This window comes from Catharus ustulatus, chromosome 3 (assembly GCF_009819885.2).
Source record: "Catharus ustulatus isolate bCatUst1 chromosome 3, bCatUst1.pri.v2, whole genome shotgun sequence".
NCBI classification, from domain to species: domain Eukaryota; kingdom Metazoa; phylum Chordata; class Aves; order Passeriformes; family Turdidae; genus Catharus; species Catharus ustulatus.
In genome coordinates this window covers 82,997,297-83,019,425 of record NC_046223.1, presented here as the reverse complement: position 1 = coordinate 83,019,425, position 22,129 = coordinate 82,997,297, and the positions used below count along the sequence as shown (strand labels likewise).

The following is a 22,129-nucleotide window of genomic DNA, read 5'->3' as shown; positions in this document are numbered from 1 at the left end:
TTTGGCATTCGGTATAAAAGCTGTAAAATCTTTTCTTACAGGACATAGCAGAGAAGTGTTGGAAGTGGTGTATCGGCTACATGAGGCTTCTTCCTTTTAGAGAGAATTTGAATGCTAATTTTTTTTTAAGGCTCAGAAAAATGAGCAAAAGCCTGAGTCATTCTGCCTTTTCAACAGCAGTGCAAATAGCAGGAGATGGGAAGTTCCTGACTTGCCATTGTGCTCATTCACATTTCTGATTACAATCACGAGCATGCATAAGCATCAGTTCTGTATTTTTGAGATGGAGATGACAGTATTGGTAGCTTTTGTGACTGCTGCTGGAGAGGGACAGTACTATCAAAGACCCAGGTCCTGCCTATAAAGAAACAGATGAGAGGGTGCTAACAAGTGTCAGAAGAGCATTGGCAAAGATCCACTGTAACATTAGAAGGTGGAAATTGCAGAGGGCTGCTTGCTTGGTTGGATTGGTGATGCCTCACACTTGTTTCCTCGCATTGGATTGAAAAATGAAGCCCTGTCGTTCCTTGTAACACTTGGTTGCCGTGAAGGTGACTAAATGCCATGAAGATAGTGAGGAGCCTGGGGGTGTGACGTATGAGCATTCGCTAAGGGATCTGTGATCCCTCAGCTTAGAGGAGGCTCAGAGGAGGCTCAGGGCACTCTTACTGATGTGGATGAAGACTGATGGCGGGAGTAAAGCAGGTGGAGTGGGACTGTTCTCAGTCGTATCCAGTGACAGGACAAGAAAAAATGGATGTGAATTGGAAAAATAGACACTTCCACTAAACATGACTTTTTCTTTTTTTTTTTTTTCTGTGAAGGTAATCAGGGTTTGTCAGGTTATGGATTCTCCATCTTTGGAGCTACTGAAGACCCAACTCATGTCCTGAGTTAAACACCCCAGATGATTCAGCAGGCCTGGATGATCTCCAGGTGCCCTAACAACCCCCACAGAGTCTGTCAGAGCAAGCTACAGATATCATAAATTCCAAAAGGTCTCTTTGTTTTAAGAAGCAACATTTCATAGGTTTGGAAACTCAGATGACTGGTTTACCACATCAATGTATATAAACATCTAAAGGGGGATGTCAAGAGGATGGAGCCAGGTTCTTCAACAGGCAGAAACTGATGCACAGGAAGTTCCACTTGAGCATGAGGAAGAACTTCTTTACTGTGCTGGTGCCCACAAACTGGAACAGAATGCCCAGAGAGGCTGTGGAATCTCCCTCACTCGAGATACACAAAATACATCTGGATGCCATACTGTGCAACGTGCTCTGGGATGACCCAGCTTTGACAGGGAGACTGGACCATATAATTCCCTGTGGTCCTTTCCAACCTGATCCATCCTGTGATATGGTTCGAGACACCTGAACCAAACCCCTGTAGATTTAGGGCACTGCCCTTCACCTCCTGGCGGCTGAGACAGCGGCTCTGACAGCCTCCACTGCTCCCCACCAGCCCCGCTCACTGTGACTCCCCATATGCAAGCGCGCTGCTCCCTCGGCTCCCAGGTGGGGACACGCCATCCCTCTCCCTCCCAAACCGATGTTTCCCTTTGGGATGTGTGAGCCCCTGCCTGGCAAGCGACTCGCAGGTGTTGCTGCCAGCTGACGCTCCGCCTGAGCTGCCCGCCCCCCGCCCCGCGTCCCGCTCCGTGCCACCCGCCCGCTCCGTGCCACCCGCCCGCGGGCCGGGGCAGCGCGCCCGCTGCTGATTCATTGGCTCTGCCGGGGAGCGAGCCCGCCGCGTCCTGCCCGCCCGCTCCATCCGCCCGTCCCTCCCTCCCGCCCGCTTCATCCATCCCTCCCTCCCGCTCCATCCCGCCTCGCCGGGGCCGCTGCTCTCTCTCCGGCGGGCGCTGCGCCTTTCGGTCGGGACGAAGCGGCGCTCCGGGATCCGGCCGGGCGGACGCACCGGTGAGCGCGGCGGGGGCCGGGGCTGCGGGCGGGGGGAGCGAGCGGACGAGAGAAAGGGACGGCCCTGCCCTGCCCTGCCCTGCCCTGCCCTGCCCCGGCGTGTCCGTGTCCCTGTCGTGCCGTGTCCGTGTCCCTGCCCGTCCCTTCCTGGGGTGGCTGCTCCCGGCTGGGCGGTGCGGGAAGAAGCCCCGAGCCTGGAGTTCAGCCTGCTGTTAACAGGTGGCCGGGGCGGTTCGGAACAGGGACCAGGCGGCTCCCGCAAGCATTAAGGTCTGAAGAGCTCCGCCAATTGTTCTTTCATTTAAAATAATAATAATGAGAAGAAAATGCAGGAGGTGGCTTTGTTCGTTTGGGTGACATGGAGAATGTCAGCTGTAGAAAAGCTTGTGTCTCCTTTCTGAATTTGTAACGGAGTGATTCCTTCTGTATTCATAGCAGAACAGCTAAAAAGCACGCTGACTGCTGAGCATTCGAATGAATTTAACAACTGAAGTGAAAACCTTTGAAAAAAAATTGGTTGGACGAAAAAGCACCAAGCTAAGTTTGTTGTGTGTTTGTTGTGGTTTTTTTGGGTTTTTTACCTTTTCCCCCGCTCCAGGTAGCATCTCTCTTCCTTTGTGTTTTCATGTCTCCTCCATACAGGCTTAGATTATTTCCTCTGCTCTGTCTTGCCTTCTTCCCTTTCTCTGTGTGCTTTTCCGTAGTCTCTTGATTCTCATTCTTTCCCCCTGTCCCCTCCCTCCCTTCCTTTTTTGTTTTTAACAGTTGTCATCTCAGTGGTTTCTTCCTCTGGCCTCAGCCTCGGTTGACAGTGACTGATGTGTAGCATCAGGTCCCTCTCCTGAGCTGTCTGCCATTCTTTTTTTGCTAGAAACAATCACCTCAATGACAAGCTTGCAAAACTTCTCTGTGAGCAGTCCCTGTTCCCTGACATTTGCCTTTTCATCCTGACATATAACCATGTTTGGCACATAAAGCTGGACAGTGACTGGAAGCACAGACACACCACAAGTTTGGCATTTCTGTGACAGGTGTAGCTCGTAGAGAGATGAAACAGCAGAGTTCAAACTGCCTCAGGCTGGTTGGACTTTGTTGGAGAGAGCACTGAGGTGCTTCTATTTCCAGGTGTGCTTCCCAACCCACTGCTTGTCTTGGAGTGTCTCCCTGTTTTGGTCTGTTCCTCTCATTTGAGCTTCCCAGAGGCTGTGCACACAGGGGTGCAGATTTACGTAAGTGCTGTGGAAACAACAGATGTTTTGGTTTCTACTTACAGATAATCAGGTAATAGTCCCCAGTTCTGGTTGTTTTTCTTGTCCATTTGTGGCTTTCTATTCAGGCTCTTAATCAGAGTCAAGATAATTTTGACCACAGGAATAAATGCCTGGGAAAATGCCAGGGGAATGGCAGGTCTCCATTGAGACAGCTGGTTCTATGCTTGTCAAAAATAATGAGATATTCTGGGTGTATCAATCACAACCAAATATGTATAAAATTAACAAAGCTATTTCAAGATTTTTTTTTAAGGGAAAAACCCCCAGAATATTAAGAATTGGACAAAGTAATTTACTGCCTACTCTTTCCCTGGTTGCCCATGTACACTTTGTCATGGAAAAGGTTTTGAGTGAAGCACAGATGATACTCTTGCAGCCTATTTAACAATTTAAATCAAATTTAAAAGTCTTTGAACCTGTAATAGCAGCTATTACTGGCAAAGTTATACTATAAATCTTATTACAAATGAATGAAGGCTTTATTCTGTGTACTCACTGCAATGTGCCCTGGTTGTACTGGTTCAGTGATGTTTTCTTGGCATCCAATTACTTATTTATAACACAGACACATGGCAGGGATAAGAATGGGAAAATTCAGACGTGTGCCTGTGAGTTGTGTACCACTGCCTGATTTTCCTGAGAAGAAACTGATATTTGAGGCACTACAATAAATTGTTTGCTTCTTCAGCAGTGCTGGAGGGAAGACACAGATTTGAAGACGGGGGGAAAACTCCCCCAGTTCTTGTTTGAAACAATCCCAGGCCAGTCTGACTTGGATGAACAGCTCAATTTCAGTGAGTGCTTAAAATTGTCACTGAACCAATTAAGGCAATATTTCTGCATTACACTGTAGGATAACTACAAAAGTTAAGAAAATATTTGTCATGCAGGTGTGGAAATTTTAATGAAAATCTCTGTAATTTTATTACTTTTTGAGGAAATGTAATATGTGATTCAAATTAAAAAGCTCATGTGTTATTTTGCATTGAAGAGATTATGGTTTTCACAACCTATGTAGATGAAAGCACAAGCTGAACATTTTTCCACCATAGCACTGCCAAACCCTAGCTGTGAGATACCCAAGTGTGGAAGTAGCTCTGATAAATGGTCTATCATACCTGTTTTAGGTTTTTTTTCATCCCTGCCAGCTAGTTTATCTTGCTCTGGCTTCAGCAGAGGCTGGGAACAGAACTATTTCTTCAGGGAGAACACTGAGAAGTAAGGAGGAGCTATGGGAAGTGTTCTGTGGCCTGTTCTTCAGACCAGATGAATGCTGACAATTAGAGAATTATTTTGTAATGGAAGGCAGGAAATTGTCATTGGCTTCCACTCCTCCTGTCAGCCTCAGCTCCGTGGTGACTTTCACTGACATAAAGCTAAAACAGAGTAATGAAATGAGGCCTGAACTCACTCATCCATTATTGGAACCCTGAAGCTTGGGAGTTTTGAACTTTCTGTGCTTTCTGACACTGACCCCAAAAGATATGGGGTGGGGGGGGTGTCTGTTTCTTCCTTCTTGTTCCTTCCTCTTCATGATTTTAGGTGGTACTTTTTTAATTGATTAGAAAGTTCTACAGTGAGGGTCACAGGTGCTCGGTCATTAAGTCAGAAGTATAAATAATACAGATGTTAGCTCTTAATTGGATAGTTAGGCTTCAAAAGGCCTTGTAACCAACTAAATCCACCTCCATTTTTGCTCACTTTTAGCTTGATAGCTGGAAGTGTTGAAGAACTCTCTGTACTTTAGATAAAATTTAATAAACAACCAAGACCAAACAAAAAAATCCATCTCTTAAGCATTCTATCTTAACTCTGAGTGAATGCAGAACAAGAAAGCCAACCACTTTCAAGAATCCATTTTCTGGGCAACCCAACAAGCAACTGCATAAAATCTGGAGCCTGGCACACTGAAGGTTGGTAGTGCAGCAGCACAGGGCATCTCCAGATATGGGTCACTGACATGAAGGGAACCCAGATAATTTTAGCTGTTGAGTAGTGCTGAGTTTCCCTGGGTAGTTCCTTCCTTCAGCCTTGCCCCTATTATAAATGGTTGATTTAGGTGGGGTTATTTGAAACACACCTGGCTGCCTCTATTCTTGGGTTTGGTTGGGTTTTCTGGTTGCACAGAACACTGTCCTTCCAGTGTGTCTTCATGACTTGCAGACTAGCCAGTTTGAGTCAATCTAATCTGGTAACCCTCTGCATTGAAATAATTTCTCAGTGAGGTTTTTTTGCTTTCAAATTGAACACCATCTTGTAGTTATAAAAAATGGCAATGTTTGTTCTGTCCCTTCTGTGGAGGCTGGGGTTTTTTTTTTGTGTTTTTTTTAATACAGTCTTACATGGTAGCAAAAATAGGAGGTATTTTAAAAACAACTCTTACAGTAGGTTGTGTTCTGATGGAGCCATTCCAGTTGACCTGCAGTGTGCTGATGACTAAGAGTGGATGGAGGGAGCTTTCCTTTCTCTCTGCTCAGAATAAGGTATGGGATTGACTGACTTCAGGGCTAGAAAGGAATTCAGAACATCCCCATCTCAGCACTGAGCTTTCTGTGAGAATAAAACTAATAAAAAGACACATTTAATAAAACTTGCTTTACAGTTTAATTTTACCTAATTAGTAGATATGCCAGAAGGGCTCTTTCATTTTACAACAAATCAGCCTGAGAGGTTAAAAAATTGTAGTGAGGAAGCTAAAATAGGCAATATTATACATAGCTGAGGGAAAGGCAGTCTTTCTTTTGGGAAGTGTTGAATATATGTATATATACCATTGATATCAGCATTTATAACATTACAGGACTGAAAAAGTCCTGGTACTTTAATGCTTATTGATAGGGCTTTTTCTAGTCTGGTTGGTCTTGAGGGAACTTGGGTTTGCAGCTGCCATGCCTGCACATCTAAGAGGAGGTTGGCTTTTAGTGGGGAGAGGAAAATAGGCTCATTACTGATTGTGTAATCCTGCCCTGGATGCAGGAAACAAATGGAATTATGGCTAATCTTTATTACTTTTAGAAAATGCTGTCTCTTAAGACTGCATGTTCTGGTTGTAGTATCTAAAGCTTTTGGTACTGGAGTTAAGCTAAGCTTCAGTGTGTTTTGGGAGTAAGTCCCAGCAGTCCCCTACTGACAGTTCCATGTCCATTTACTGTCAGTGCAGGCCTGAAACTTTTTGAGAGAAATAGGAATGCAGATATTCTGTGAAACCATATTAGGTACATTTCATCTGCCTTCTCAGACAAGGCTAATGAGTAGGCTTATGTAGCATTTACTTTATTTGTTTTTAGAACCATTCAGTTTTCAGTGAACTCATGACTTCATGACATGAACCTATGACTTCATGTTAGTTTCTGCCTTAATTTTCAGGTGGCACCTACTGAGTTGGACTGCTAAGTGGGCATTATTGTTTGCTTATATTGTTATTGTCTATAGGAAAATAGTTGGCAAATCTTTTTAGCCTTTATTAAATTTCACTTTAAAGTCATAATGTCATGTCACATTTCTAACTAGGTACAAACAGTACAGTTAGCATGCAAATTGTATATAATGGTGTGGAGTTTGTGTGGGGTGTGTAAGAAGTTTGTTGTTGGAATTTACATTGCACAGTTATAAGGATAATAAAATGCATGTTATATGATGTGTAATGGTGGTATGAGGCAAAGATGTCTGTAACTGTAACCTCTCATCCTTAATTCACAGTTTAAGCAGTGACTAAACCAGTTTTTCTCCTTTCCATTGTTATAAACTCCTTTTGTGATGAATCCAACATTATTCTTGTTACTTTGGTGCAACAGCTCAGACATAGCTCTGTATGAACATCAGTAACAACCATAACCATGGTTAACACTGTATTTTCTTTTATCTCCAAGAAAAGACCTAGGTATCAGAGTTGACATTCATGTTTGATTTCTAATTGTAAAATCAGTTTTCAGGTCTCTCTTTCCCTCTCTTTCCCTATTTTTTCCTAAATTTGGCTCATTTTTATTGCTTGCTCTCCTCTCTTTTATTGCAGGTGGGATTGGGTATTCCCCTGAAAAGACCACAAATTTGAATTCAGACCCTGCCCACCTAGGGTACTGAGAATTAGCAAGAAACAAGGACCCTTAGATGAAGTATTTCCTGCAGACTTTCCTGTCTGTGCTTGGGAGGGGCACAGCTTGCTCAAAGCCACATGATCAGGTTGTAGAAAGATGGGGTCTGTTTCAGCTGCTGCAGTGCAGCAGTAAAAATAAGTTTGTGCTTGTTTTTTTTTTTTTTTCTCTGACTTCACCTCCTAGTCTTTGGGATGGAGTAGGGGTGGCTGACTCTCTTCTCCCCCATGCAGAATATTGGTGCTGGTACAGGAATGTAGAAGATACGGGAACAGCCTGAGTTGTTGACTTCTCATAGCCAACTTCTTCTGGGTTAACTGTACTGCTTAATTGATGGAGCTGATGCACCAGGGTGTAGCACTAAGCTTTCTCAGGCTGGGACTTCTCACAGTTCGAAATGTTCCTTCTTTTTTCCCCTATCTGGGTCTTGGGATCTTCAGAGTTTCCAAGCAGGCAATGTTTGTTTGTTCTTTTGAAACCATTGAGTTCTTTGGTTCTGTGGCACTAAGCAGAATAGAGCTGTGTGGAAAATAGATGTAGTTGGTGACTGGAAATTCACCAAGCTCTTTGTGTCTACCACACTGGTAGTTTCTCTTGTTCCAGAAACAAACAGTACATGAGCAATCCACATGGTTTTCTTTTTGTGCATGCAGGTCAGCTTCGGAGGTGGTTGTTGGTGGTTACGAGCTCAGTTTCAGACATACACAAAACCAGATATGCCTTTGTGATCCCAGTGGTGGCTTAAGCCATAAAGTTGTGTTGCAGATGTAGTGTGTGTTCAGTTTTGCTTTCATTTTGAAAGGTAAGTGGCTGAGAGCCTCACACAATGTATCAGTGATGTCCAGATTGGAGAAAATAGTCCAGCTGCACAGTGTTTGATGTCCTGCTGCTGCTGTTCAAGGGCATGGGTTTATGCAAACATAGCTCAACACCCAGACTAGCTTGCTCAGGTGCCACTGGCAGCTGTCAGGCCAGCTGAGACCTTACAAACTTTCACACAGGTTACAAACAAGTTCTCATGAAGGCATAATTCAACTCCAAGAGTTGCAGTTGGGTCTCCATGAAGAACATCTGGTAACATTTATCTGCAGAGAGCAACTCAATGCTCCAGAAGAAAGACCTGAGCCCTTGCCTTCTTTAGTTTTCAGGATACTGACCTGTCTAAACTTCTGGTTGGCAGCACTGAACACAGTCGTGCTTTGGGGTTTCTTGAATAATCAAAGTGAAGCTTCTTGTTCCTGACTTACTTGCCCCTGGAAGAAGAGAGCCGGAGTGAGGAAAGCCTCTCTGCAGCCCTACACAACAAAATCAATAGAGGGGCTTTCATGTTTGCCTCAAAAGACCCCTGTACCTTCCACAAGAACCCTCAGCAAAGTCAATTAGAGGAGGGCCCTGTGAAGCTTCAGAGCTGTGGGATGAATCACAGCTCTCTGTGTCTGACAAAGAGTGTTTGAGAACACCTCCTGGAGGAATTCTTTCTTGGAAGTGATTACCTCTTACCTGAATCCCTGCATGACCTCCTGCAGCCAGGCAAATGCACTTGACAGGCTGCTACTGTGCCAGCTCAGCCTGCTTTGCTCTTCCTCAGGAGATGCAAGGTGTAAATAGTCACTTCTTTCACTGTGCTGGTCCTTGTATCATGCTAGACTGACTTTTTAGGTAGAATAAAAGGCTTTTGTGTGTTTGAGGTTGAGATTTTGGAGGTATTTGGACAGACAAAGCTTACAAGTGCTGAAAGTTGTTTTGGAACAGTGCTTATGCTCAGCCCTACTGGTTGATTTAGAAGCATATTTATATGTCCTTCAAAGCACAGGGTAGCCAGAAAACAGGTAACTCAGCTTTTCATTAGCACCTCTCCCTCTGACAGTGGCTTGTCTACAGTGAAAGTAAATCTCCACATGCATGTAGCCAGTGGAAAGGCTGGAGCTTCTAATCCTAACCTCATGCTATACTGGGATGGATTCTTTGTGTCCTGGAAGTGGTTATCCTCCCCATAAATTATAAATGGACACTTGTGACAAGATTGGGAGAGAGCTCTGAATGTGACCCAATGAATCCCATCTTCTTTGAGGTGGGAAGAAACACTTGAAGTGGAAGAAACATTTTTCAGCTTTTTCCTATACTCTGTTTTGAAGTTTTCTGCAAGTGGATTTCAGATTCTTTTGCAATACTAAAAGGAGGGAGGTGACAATGGCCACTAGTGATGCCATGTGAGGAATATTTAAATGAAAGGCTTCTCTGGAAAGTTAAAAAAATAAAAACAGCCTTTAAACAGAACTAATCAATTTTTTTGCTTTCTTTTGGTGTGCAATATCAATATTGTCAAGAGTCATGTCATCAGCAAAACATTGAGGAGAAGTGGGGGGAAAAAAGATGGTGGGAACCCTATGTGGCACCATGTATTCTCTTGGAGCACTGTCACAAAACAAAACACAGAGTCTTGTAACAAACAACTGACAGAACTGAGATGGGAGCAAATTAGGACAGGGATCCTAGAGTTTTCTCTGTGCCACTTCCTTCTCCCAGAGACAGCAGTTGCTTTAGTTGATTAAAAAGAGGAAGCTTCTGTATAAAGCTTAATCAGACATTCTCTCTTTAATTTGAGGAAATGGGGAAGCCAAGGAGGAACTTTACTGCCAACACAGGCACTTTTAGTTACACTTACCTCTTTCTCTCTGTCCATTCTGAATGGGTTGGAAGTACAAGATGGGAAACATTCTCAGCCATGAACTGGGTTGCCCACAATATCCGTTTTCTTTTCTCCTCTGTGCCTCAGTCTGGAGGCTTTCTGAAAGGCTAAGGGGAGGGTGAGGGTAATGTGGTGAAGCTTCTTATCCTGATCCAAGAATAGGGTTGGTCACTTCTCTCTCCAGCCCACCCCTTCACCTTTCCTGCTGTCAGGTTGCTCCTTCTGAAAATGAAATTGTTTCAGATTGAAAAATAGATACATTTATTCTTTTAAAAGATTTATAACTTGTCAGTCAAATTTTTTGATAAACATATAAAGTTCTGAACTCACACATTTAAGTGTGAAGTTTACTTTTTCGGGCATATTACTTACCTAAAATTGCGTTAAGGCATTACTGCCAGCACTTGGTAATGGTAAAATAGCTGCAGAAAGAACTGTTTTACAAATTTGAAATGCTGTTCATATTCTCTGAGTGAACGTGTTTCTTATTTTGTGCCTGATTTTTTGTTCTTTATGTATGGCCCTCCTAGCACTTGAAGCCTTAGTCAATCTTGCTTGGTTTTAATTGAATCCAAAATTACCCAAAGCTCAGCTTGCTTTCACAAAAAGTATTTTGTAATAAGTTTCAATTTGGATTTTCTGACTCCAGCTACCGCCGGAGATGTTTTGTGCTGAGATGCGCTTTCTTTTGGTGTGCATAAAACTGTCTCATATTCTGAAAAAAATTACTCTGCAAAATGCAAGGCTGTAGTACAGAATGGTGGTAATGACAGAGATATCTATCAAGATAATTTCATGATGCTCAGTGTTGCTTTGCAGTTTTTGTTAATCTGTGAGGGAAATCACTCCTGTTTTATTTTCCTTTTGTAGTGGAATATTGAGCCTGTTTATCAGCATAGAGAAATTTAGATTGGAAGGGACCCCTGGTGGTCATCTGCTCCAACCTCCTCCTCAAAGCATGTTCGACTAGATCAGGTAAATTTTTCTTTGTATCTAATATGAATTTCCCATTTCCCAATTTTTGTCCATTGCTTCTTGTCCTCTTACTGTGCACCTCTGAGAAGAGCCTGGCAGCAGCATCTCTGCTCCAAGCGCAGACAGCACTGAGGTCTCCCTGGAGCTGTCTCCAGGCTGAACAAACCCTTAGGCTCTCGCGCCTCCAGTGCTTCAGCTCCCTAAACATCCTGGTTGCCTTCCTCTGGGCCCCAGTGTCTGTGTCTATAATTAGGGGAAGGAATGGGAGGGGATGGGATAGCCTTGTCTGATGAGGCAGTGGCTGCTCTTGGGAACAGTGATGAAGCAGTGATCCAATAGAGAGAAAGAACAAAAACCCCAAAGGTGTGCTAGGTGTAGTCCCCATTAACACATTTCGTATCCCACAGGTCTGTATTTGAGGTGCAAGATGTCTTCCCTGAGGCTGATCTCTAACAGAACCTCCCAGCAGGCCCTGTCTAACTCTGATTACACCTGGGACTACGAGTACTATGAGTATGGACCAGTGTCATTTGAAGGCCTGAAGGCTCATAAGTGTAAGTTCAGCAGAGACATCATTGCAGCTGAGCTTCCTGTCTACGTGCTCCTATTCTTCACTTGCGACTGAATATCGTACAAAAACATTTCTCTACTAATTCCTAGGATTCTCTGCAATTAGCAGTATCCCTCTATTTATTAGATCATCATTGTTTATTATTCTGTATCCTTTGGTTAAATTTTTCTTGTTCTGTTGAAGAAGTGAAGGCAGGAGCTAGAAAAAATATTTTGTACATTAAAGCTTTAGAAAGTAAATAGACAAAGATAGCCAGGAGATACTTGTGACTGGCAGAGATAAGAACAAAATCACTTTTTGCCTTTGAAAATGAGGAAGCCTCAGTAATGTTAGTGAGAAGAAAAATAGGTAGGAAAGATCAGAGGAGCTGGAACTGCTGCTGGATGTTATGAGTATTGTGAAGAAAAGGAAGGCCAAAACTGTAACTTGAAAATGTAAAAAATAACCCATGACTATTTGTAACTTTGGGCAGTATAAGTGTCCTTCATACCATAATTTTTGAACAAAAGTTATGTACTGTTAATTTTGAATAAGTGTTTAGAATTTAGTAGGCTTGAATAATTTCCACTGAAGTAAGACCTAAATGAAATATTGAAGATAACTCAGGATACCTGTTTTAATTTTAAACAAATTCAAACAATGTAATTTATACAGCAGAGGGTTAGAAGCATGTCAGGAGGCACAGTAAAGCAAGGAAGATGTAGCATTAGGGTCAGTAAACTTAAGAATTCTCTTGGGAGCAGGGCCACCAAACCAACCACAAAACAGACTTGTTATTCAGCACATAATAGCAGGTGTGATTTTTGTGGGGAGCAGTAGTTTAGCAAAGCCTTGATTTTTTTTTTCTTTCTTTTTTTTCTTTTTTTCTTTTTTTTTCTTTTTTCTTTTCTCTTTTTTGTCTTTTTTTTCATTTTACCTTTTAGTTACATTTTCCAGCTTGATTGATATAATCTATGTGCATGTTTTTTAGTCATCTTGATCGCATTTTGTGTTCTGTTTTTAATGTAGCTGCATACCATCCAAGCATGTCTGACTAATTGGAAGGTACTAGTAGCTATAAATGGTCAAGTGGTAAATTTTTTAAAGGGAGTATTGCTTTTTAGATTAAATTTTCAGGTACTACAAGGTCCAACAGGATGAGCTATTTTGTATTAGGAAGGTTGAACTTAAGGGAAATCTTTAACCACTGAATACAGGCTGTGCTTACAGAATGGTTCTGAAAATAATTTAGTGCACATAATAAATGGAATTACAGAAATGAACTCCTGGCAGAATGCTTTAAACAGAGAGGGGTATTAAAATCTCCTCCCCCTCCATCACAGAGACCTACACTCAAACCCCATTCCAGTTATTTTACACAAGGTACTGGGAGGGCAAGATATGGCATAGGAGAGATGGAATAAATATTGCAGTGGGAAACTTGAAATTTAACCTCCTTAGCTTACCTGAGAAAGGGATTAGGCAGGGACTTCACTGTGATAAAGTATTTTCTCAGGGAGAAAATCTCAAGTTGCAGCAGGCATTTTAACTTTGCAGGGAAAGAGAGAATGGATTGATTTCCAGTTTCCACATCTGCCTTTTAGCATGGAAGATATTTCACAGTGGGAGCATGATTAACAGCTGGGGTCAAGAACCAGGTAGGATAGCTGATTCCTTGGTTTTTTCCACGTCTTTAGTTAATCCTGTAGGAAATTTAACAGTTCTGTGCTGTGCCTGTAGCACGGGGTCAGACATTACAGCCACTGAGGCTCTCTAAGGTTTGGTAGTGGCTGTGTAATGAGAGGTAAGGGTAGAAAGGATTCCTGTCCTGACCAAGCCATCCATCTTGCATGTCTGTATGTTAATGTTTTTGAACTTCTACAGTGAAAGTTTTGAATACTTGCATGAGAAAAGAATAACTAACTGAAAGGACAGGTCAAAAAAACTTGGGTGCTGATGGGTCCTGGGCCAGGTGATACTGAGTGTTGGTGCTCTGTAACTTTGGTCCACGCTGATCAGTTGATCATTGTCTGGAAATATGTTTTTCCCACTTGAACCACTCTAAATGAAGTTCCTGGAAACTTTGCACTTCCCTCAGGAGCAACAGTGGATCCACCTTGAAGTTGTAAGTGGACATAGATTTGTTTTCAGTAGTACTGGCAAATTGTGTTTGGCCCATTTGCTATAAATGAGAATAGTAGAGACAGTTTATGCACACAGACAAAAAGCCGTGCTCTTTCCAGTAACTGCTTTATTTGGCTATTGTGCTGGTGTTTTCCTATTGATTAACTGGTAGTTTGAATTTTTTGTCTAAATCTGTTGTGCTCCTCTGACATTGTGTTGCAGTTCTCTGTACTTCGGTTGGAAACCCAAATTGAAAATTATTCAAAAACATCTTGTATATGTTGGCTATTGCTATTTATTGAAGTAGCAAATAGTTTTAGCTGTGGTTCTGTTTCTTGCAGAACACGCTGTCTTGCTACTAAAAGGTCCTCCTAAACACATTTTGTCAAAGAAATCCATTTAAACCCAGAAACTTAATGGTCTGGGGCAGAAATAACTTAAAATGGCAAGAGTTCAGTTCCACAGAGACAGAGGATTTTGAAGAAAATCAAATAATCCCTCTTCCTAGTTCTAGCACTGACTTTCCAAAGCAATACTTGGAAATGGGCCTGGCATCACATAGGGAGATCCTCTTACTTAGCTAACCGAGAGAATTGTCTTCCCTCTGTTATCTGCTGTGTGCTTTGTCTAGATCTCAGTAAAATTTGGCCTCGAAATGAGATTTTCAGTGGCAGCTTTCTGTTTAAAAATAGATAGAGATAAATTTGATTATTCCTTCTCTTTGTCACCCAGAAATAAGCCGCAAAATGATTTTGAGTTTGCACTCATGCTGCCTGTGGAAGGCAAGTTTTTGCAAGTGCAGGTAAAATATTGATCATTTTGTTTTCTCTTTCTTTCTTTTTTTTTTTTTTTCTCCACCAGATTCCATTGTGATTGGATTTTGGGTTGGTCTTGCAGTTTTTGTCATCTTCATGTTTTTTGTCCTGACTCTGCTGACGAAGACGGGAGCGCCACATCAAGAGTGAGTCTGAAAATGGGAATAACAAATCCAGCCTCCTAAGTGGGCTCTTGCAGTCCCCAAACAGTGACAGTGCTCACATTGTACCTTTTTATTCCAGTCTGTTCTTATGAAACAGTACAGTCTGTCTTCATTTCAAGTCATTTCAGCATTTTTATTCTAAAAGGATGTTTTGGGTAGGCTCCCAAACAGGTGCCTTTGATTACTGTTGTGCAAACTGGTGGGATGGTTCTAAGTAGGCTCAAGTTTTCATGGGGAGATACTGTACGTATCAACAGAGTAAATACAAATAAAATGCAGGGCAGACCTTGAACTAAGGAAGCTGTAGCCTGGCTGGTTCCCAAATGTTTGTGTGTTCAAGTCCCGAGACAGATACGGGTAGTATTTGCAAAATCTCCCCTTAAGCCCCAGGATCTGAGAGTGTCTTAGTTTCTGCTGAGAAATTGCAGTAGATGCTGAGGTAGAGATCAGCTCGGCAATTTATTTAAATCCAGGCTCCCTTGAAAGTCCTCTATTTTTTATTATTTTCTGGCTGATAAGTATGTGCAGACCACGCCTTGCCTCAGTGGTTTATCTGCATTTACACAGGACGCAGGCTGTCAGTGTCCCTTCCTCTGAGAAAGTTTGAACCCACATCTCCTCTCAGGCTTGTGTGCCATAAAGTGGAAATAAAAAACCCTCTCTGGAGCGTGAGATTGCTTGCAGGCAGGTAGCAATGATGAGAAGCTGATTGCAAAAGGTGATTGCTGGTTCTTATCACTTCCTAAAGCAGCCTGTCTCTGCCTCCTTTGCTATTCAATCACATGCAAAGTGGCTCTGGAACTCGGTGTAATAGCACATCTAGAGAGACAGGGCCACAGTAGAGAGGGCAGATGCACATCCTGAGCCTCTTCTGTGCTCCTATAGTTTTGCTGCTGTGAGAAGAAAATAGAGGCAGAAGAATCCAGCTTAACAGAACTGACGTGCTAGTATTTTTGCTTCCCCTACAGACTATTATGAAGTAGCCAGAAATTGATCCCAAACAGATTTAAAATCCCTGTAAGTGTTGATGGGCTGCATCCTTTTCACAAAGATCTTATTTATTAGCTGAGCCTGAGACTGTATCCTATGTGGACAATTTGAGAGGGGAAAAGTGGTGAAGTCAAAAATACATTTATAGAGACAGTTTAATATGGATATTTGTCAAAAATTTTTACACTTGTAAAAATTTACTTTCAGATAGCAGAGGCCTGCTTTGTATCTCCCACTTTGTTCTGCTTTTTTCACCAATTTTCTTGGAACAGTGTCCTAGAGAGTTTGTGAAAAGTCCACCTTTGTCAACTTCTACATCTGGATAACACGATCAGAACTCAGACTTGCCCTTTCCTTCATCATTAGGCTTGAGATTTCCAGAGGTCACTTCTATTCTACACCTTATTATAATTTTTCTTCAGTTGCATCATTTCTGTATTTGTTACAGATCTCTTTTCAGATTTGGGAGCTGAGTGCTTGACCACTTGCTATGTATGCTGAGATGGCACCTTTAACAAATTTGAGCAGCTTTTCCAACATTTGGTAATGAAATGCTCATGTTACTGAACATTGATTCTCTAGGAATACGCTAAGGGCAGTGAATACAATTGTGTTCTCTTATTTTTGATACTTGTATATAAAAACTGGAGAACAACTACCTGTGAAACTAGAGCAGACTGGTTTTAGTTTGCCTGCATCTTCTATTTTGATACCTGACTGGACTCTTCATGACTTGGTGTTTCATTAGTGGGCTGCCTTGAGCCCTCCTTTAGAAATAGATGTTAATGGGATTCCTAGGTCCTAGGAGAAAGCCAGCTTGACTGATGGATGAAGTCTCTAAAGTCTCTGACTTCAGTCAGGCTATTTGGCTGTTCTTTAAAGTACCATTAATGTGAGAGTTTAAGTGTATCTGGGCTCAGATGGATGGATCCAAAGTAGAATACTCTGTGGTTTTTTTTGTTGTTGGATTTTTTTTTTTTTTTCCCCTCTAGTAGTATGCTTTTCTTGGCTCAATATAAAGGGGCACGATAGGATGTACTTTTCAAAACAACACAAGATGTTCAGAATTAGGTACATACAGAGCAGAATGGACAGGATATGGATGGGGACTGGCAGAAATTTAATCCGTTATGGAAATGATGTCTGTTGCATTTTTCTTTTGTTTGCTTTCATATATAAGCATGTGTGGAACATTAGGTTATGCAACTGAAAAGAAATTGTTGTCAATATCTGAATTTCCAGAAAATGTTCTCATTCATCACTCATGAGAGGAAAGCATGCCATATTTGTTTCTGCATTTCAAAATGTCCTTAAGAGCACATTTGTGCAACAAATGCAAGAGGTCATGCATACTATCTTTAAAAAATACTGGCTGATGTAATCTTAGAGCAGTAGATGTTATATAACTGGTTTTTTGGGTTCTTTTTAAGAAATTGGTTGACCCTGGTTAAGCAAACCTGGGATTTTTGAGGCTGCTTTTCTTGGGTGTTCTGAAAACAAACCTGCTGAGAGATTTTTGAGGAACTGTAATGAGCAAGACTATGCAAGTTTCTAGTCTAGTTTTAAAAAAATGTAATAGAATTCCTCTCCTAAATACAAAGATAGTGTTTGTGAATTTCAAAATTAAAAAATATCACAGTATATTAGATCATGTGTTTCCTGCTCATGAACACAGGTTTATGCTTCATCATATATCCTCAACATTCTGGGTCATCGTAAAATTTATTTGCATTTTCTGTTCTTCCATTAGGATTAGGTTGCCATTGCCAGTTTTGTGTGCCCCTATGCATGGTCAGCCTTTGCTCCTTCATAGCTCACTGGATTATGAAGCACTTTCCACACCTATGAAGCAATTCTACTCCTGTAGTGGATGCATTTTAAACTTCTGCAGTTGCTTCTTCCTGGGCTTACAGTGCTTGTCCTTGTTTCTCTGCTTATTTGCCACCTCTACTGCCTGTGCTACAACACTACCTAGAAATCCTTGGGACAGATTTGCAAATTGTATATGAAACTTCAACTCAGAGTGGTGCTTTTTTCTGCATTATAAATACACAAATATCAGTTGTCAGTTTAGAATTATTTCAGGGTGTTTCCCCCCTGCTGTGTATACAGTTGATTATTACTTAGTTACTAGTCAGTCTTACATCAATTTAAATGTTATTCTTCTACCTGGTTCACTTTGAAATGCAGAGTGAGCCAATACAGTTTTGACAAACTAGAGAACAGCTTTGATTTCTAGGCTAGTGGAAGCAATTTCATGAGGGCAGAATTCCCCCATCATGTAATGGAAGTAAATTAGCTTTTGAGAAGCAGGAACCTTTAACTCTGCCTGAAAGACTAATGGTAGGTATCCTGTGAACTTGAAAATTTTAGTGGGTAGACTTCTGAAGGTGTCATCTGAGGCTTTCAAAAGCTTGTAGGCACTTATCTCCCACTGCAGGCTTGAGGAAATGAAATTACACTGAAAAACTCTTTGGTACTGGGTGGACCTTTAGGTGTCCAATTATCTGACTCCAGAGTCATTTGCTACATCTTCAGATGTAAATAGTATGATTTATTAGTTCTTAACAAAATCCACATTCTGAGAACATGTTTCATTGCTCATTCTCTGAATACATCTACTGCCTTCCAAATGCAATTAACTTGCATTTTGTGATGATAGGATCTAAAAGCAGCCTGACAAAGAAGGAATCAGTAAAACTATTATCTAACTTGAGCTCTTCTCACCCCCAGCTTCAAATGGCTCCTGCATGAGTCCATGCAGATTGGTGCTGGTTTGAGATAAGATTTATAGAGAAAACTGCCAAAAAACATTAAACTATCCTTCCTGGGCTGCCTGGCTTGTTGAGACTGCCAGTGTTTAAAGCAGTCTTTAGTTCCAACTCTCCCTATTTGGAAATTTGAATTTCATTGACTGAAGTCAGCCGAAAAGATGGTTTGATGTCTGGACAAACTCAATGCCCTTAGCGGCAGCAGAGCTGCCTGTGCCTCAGAAACTTTTGTCTATCAAGGACTTTTCTCAAACTGTTCTCACGGGCCATTTAAAGCAATTATTACTACTTGAAATCAAGAGTGTTTATAAATTCATTCAGTGAGGTGATTATTATAGTATATTGATTACTAGAAGTGCCATTTAAGAGTGCTGGTATTAACTTATTCCTACGGAAAGTTATCAAGACAAATGAAGACTTAAAATTGCTTCAGCAGAAAATAATAAATAGTGCTTGTTTTCAAAGTCTGAGGTAGATAAACTATAAGGTTTCCTTTTCTTCTGATCATAAGGGTTGCTGAAACCAAACTTGTTGATAAGAACTCAAATAGTTCTACTTTTTTGTTTACTGTATTTTTCTTTTTCCTCCACAGCAATGCAGAACTTTCCGAAAAAAGATTTCGCATGAACAGCTTTGTGGCAGATTTTGGAAGACCTTTGGAGTCTGAGAGGGTCTTTTCTCACCAAATGGCTGAAGAGTCTCAGTCACTTTTTCATTTCTGCATTAACGAATTGGACCATATGAACAAAGCAAAAGAGAGTCAGAAAGGTCCAAGTCTGGATAGCAATACCCACTTCCAGGAGGTTTCCAAAAGCAGTGGAGTGTTTGAGGAAGACCTACATCGTCTTACAAAATTCAACATTCCTAACTTTGTGAACACTGAGCAGAACTCTTCATTAGGTGAGGATGATCTCCTCATCTCAGAGCCACCAATCATTTTATAAAGCAAACTGGTTATGCAATCTTCCCATTGGATCCTTGACTGAAAATATCTTTGAGGTAAACATTCCCGCTATTGTCCAGTTTGAAGCCTTTCTTGGTCTGCTGCTCTTTTGACAGAAGGTATTTCAGACGTGCTTTTTATTGTATGTAAGATTAGCTGTACTGACAGAACTCAGTTTAGACAAGATGAAAGATACTGAATGCTTTATTCTGATGCCTTCTGAGGTCTAAAACTTCTGCCCAGTATTATTTTTGCTTTTTGATTTTGCTTGTTTCCTGTATTATTCTTCATTTTTAAACATCTACTTATGGCCAGCTTCTGAAGGATATAATTCACAAGGACTGTGAAGGCTGGAGCCTGGCACTGGGAGGTCTACGAAAATTCATTGGCCAAGAAAGGTGTAAATCTCAAAGAAGACTGAAGAAAGGAATAAACAGCCCCTGGGGAGGTTCTGTAGTTTCTGCTACTCCCAACAAGGTGCCTGAAGCTGAGCAGCACAGTAAAGACTAAAGACCTGCTTGGGACTAACTTCAATTTCTGATCCCTAACTGCTTTTTGGTGCAGTAAAACCCAATTTACAAAGCTTCCAGAGGGAGCACCTTGCAAATTAAATTGTTTGGTTACAGTGTTTACAAAATGCTATCACCACCTGCTGCTGAGTAAAAGCAAATTGGTGCCTGTATTGTACTTCAGAATGACACCTCAGCAGCTGCCCCATGATGACATGGAATTAGTATTCTCACAAACATAAACTCTGATCTGTCTTTATTTTTTTTTTTTCTGTTAATTGCTGATGTGAACTTTGAGTTTACTAATTACGGGATTCAGTAGCTAAATCACAGGAAATAAGAAAAAGAGCTATTTTTCTTTGGCCAATAAAGTTACTACATGCAAATGATAGTGGTTTGTTAAGCTGGTGTTACGTGTTGAAATAGGCTGAACCTTCCTATGCTTTTTGCCTTTATAAAAGGTCATTTCTTTACTCATTGGCCAGTGAAATGCTAGTAGGCTTTGAGTTGAGAGTACTAACTCTAAGTATAGCTAAGCTGTGTTTGTTCTGTGTTCTTTTTGTTCTCAGTTAGTGCTGCAGATAGTGGTACAACCCCACCTGTTCTCCCTTTGGTAAGGATTTGAATAGGTATAGTTTCAACTTTTATTTTTTAGAGATGGAATTAAGTTCTGAACCTTTGAGAGTACTTAAAATTGTATTTCAGCTTTCTTCAAAAGATTGTAGCTAATGACTGAATGGTTTTAGAGCAAGCATGCAAAATGCAGAGGCACCAGGTTCAAACCCTTTGCCGAATTTCAAGTATGCTCTGCAGGAAGTTCTTAATTGAGATGAGAAGTGGATTCCAGATGCTGTGCCTAATTGGATTTTCTTGAAATTAATGTGCTTTGTATCCAACACATCTGTGTTCGAGGTTAGAGACCTGCTGATACATTCTTCAGCTACTTAAATGCTGATTAATTAATCTCTTCTTCACCTTACAAAGAGGAAAATGAGTGAATGGGTGTTGAGCATTTAAAGAATTCAAATTGTGTAGGAAAAGTGCAAAAAACATATTTTGTTTTTATGTCCTGTGCCCTTATTACATACCACTTACCGATTAATTTCCTGCTTTCAAATGTAATTCTTGCAGGATTTACTAGTGTTTAAAGAAACAGGATTACACTTAAAGCAGAGAGTATTTAAAGCTATCAGGATATTGCTGAAAACAGTTTCCAGAGAAGACTGAGATGAACCCTGCTCTGAATGAGCACAGCTCCATGGGCTGCAATGCACATCTCCAGTAAAATGCTTCAGGAGAATAAAAGGTCTTCTTTCATAGAAAGTACATAACACAAGTATGAAGGTTGGAAGAAGTTTGCTTTTCCTAAACCTGGGAAATTTGGGAAATCTGTCTCTGAGTATCTACTTCCTGCTGAGGCACCTCAATAACTATCAGCTATCTGAAGGTTAAACTTCGAAGCTCAATATTGTCCCTGATAACATGTTGTGGGACTTGTACTAAATGGGGCTTTTGTAGCTATTTCTGGATGAGTGAGCTGCCTAAAGTAATGTTTGAGTTATTATTTTTATTTTATTTTTTCCTTTGCTGCGCTTGAAAGCAGTAATGCTATTTGAAGGAAGGATAAATCCATGTGGAATTCATCTTCCTTGCAACTGAGAAATTAAGGGTATTTTTAAGGCATTAAAAACTATGTTTCATAGATCATTTAGGTTGGAAAAAGACCTTTAAGATCATAAAGTCCAACCATTAACTCAGCACTGCCAAGTCCCCCTCTAAATCATCCCCTGCTGTACCACATGGCTTTTTAAAACCTCTAGGGATGGTGACTCCACTGCTTCCCAGGGCAGTCTGTTCTGGTGCTCCACAACCCCTTTAGGGGACAAAATCTCAAAAAGTTTCAGAAGTTTCAAAATAATGCAGACGGGGTTTTAAAAAAAGAAGATGCTGCTATTCCCTTAGGCTATCCGGTGCTTTTCTTCTGCTACCTTAAATCTCAGTGGCTTTTCTTTGGGTGCATAACTACTACTTAGGGGAGAAAAAGAAAGCATTTTGTGTATGGATATTGGTGATAATGCCTAGATGAAAGGTACTTAATAAAATGACCCAGAGATGATGCCAACTTAACTTACAACACATTTGAATGACATAGTTAATATCCTGCAGCATGTATTATCCTGTAAAGCTATTTAAGTTTTTGGTTCCTGCTTCTGTTCTTTCCTGATGATGGTTCTACCTTTTTTTTCATCTTATCTCCCTTCTATATATAAAGTCCTTCATGCTGCTGTTCTCAGAAAAATAACCTGTCAGGGCCT

General features: G+C 41.1%; 1 protein-coding gene across 1 annotated transcript; it reads left to right on the top strand.

The window, feature by feature from the left end:
• Positions 1–1,797: 1,797 nt before the first annotated feature.
• MRAP2 (melanocortin 2 receptor accessory protein 2) lies at positions 1,798–20,205 on the top strand. The gene is made up of 5 exons (XM_033053939.1): positions 1,798–1,922; positions 10,844–10,948; positions 11,356–11,502; positions 14,484–14,583; positions 18,955–20,205. Exons 3-5 carry the CDS (start codon positions 11,376–11,378, stop codon positions 19,304–19,306), a joined length of 579 nt encoding a protein of 192 aa, XP_032909830.1. The 5' UTR covers positions 1,798–1,922; positions 10,844–10,948; positions 11,356–11,375; the 3' UTR covers positions 19,307–20,205.
• The last annotated feature ends 1,924 nt before the right edge of the window (positions 20,206–22,129 follow it).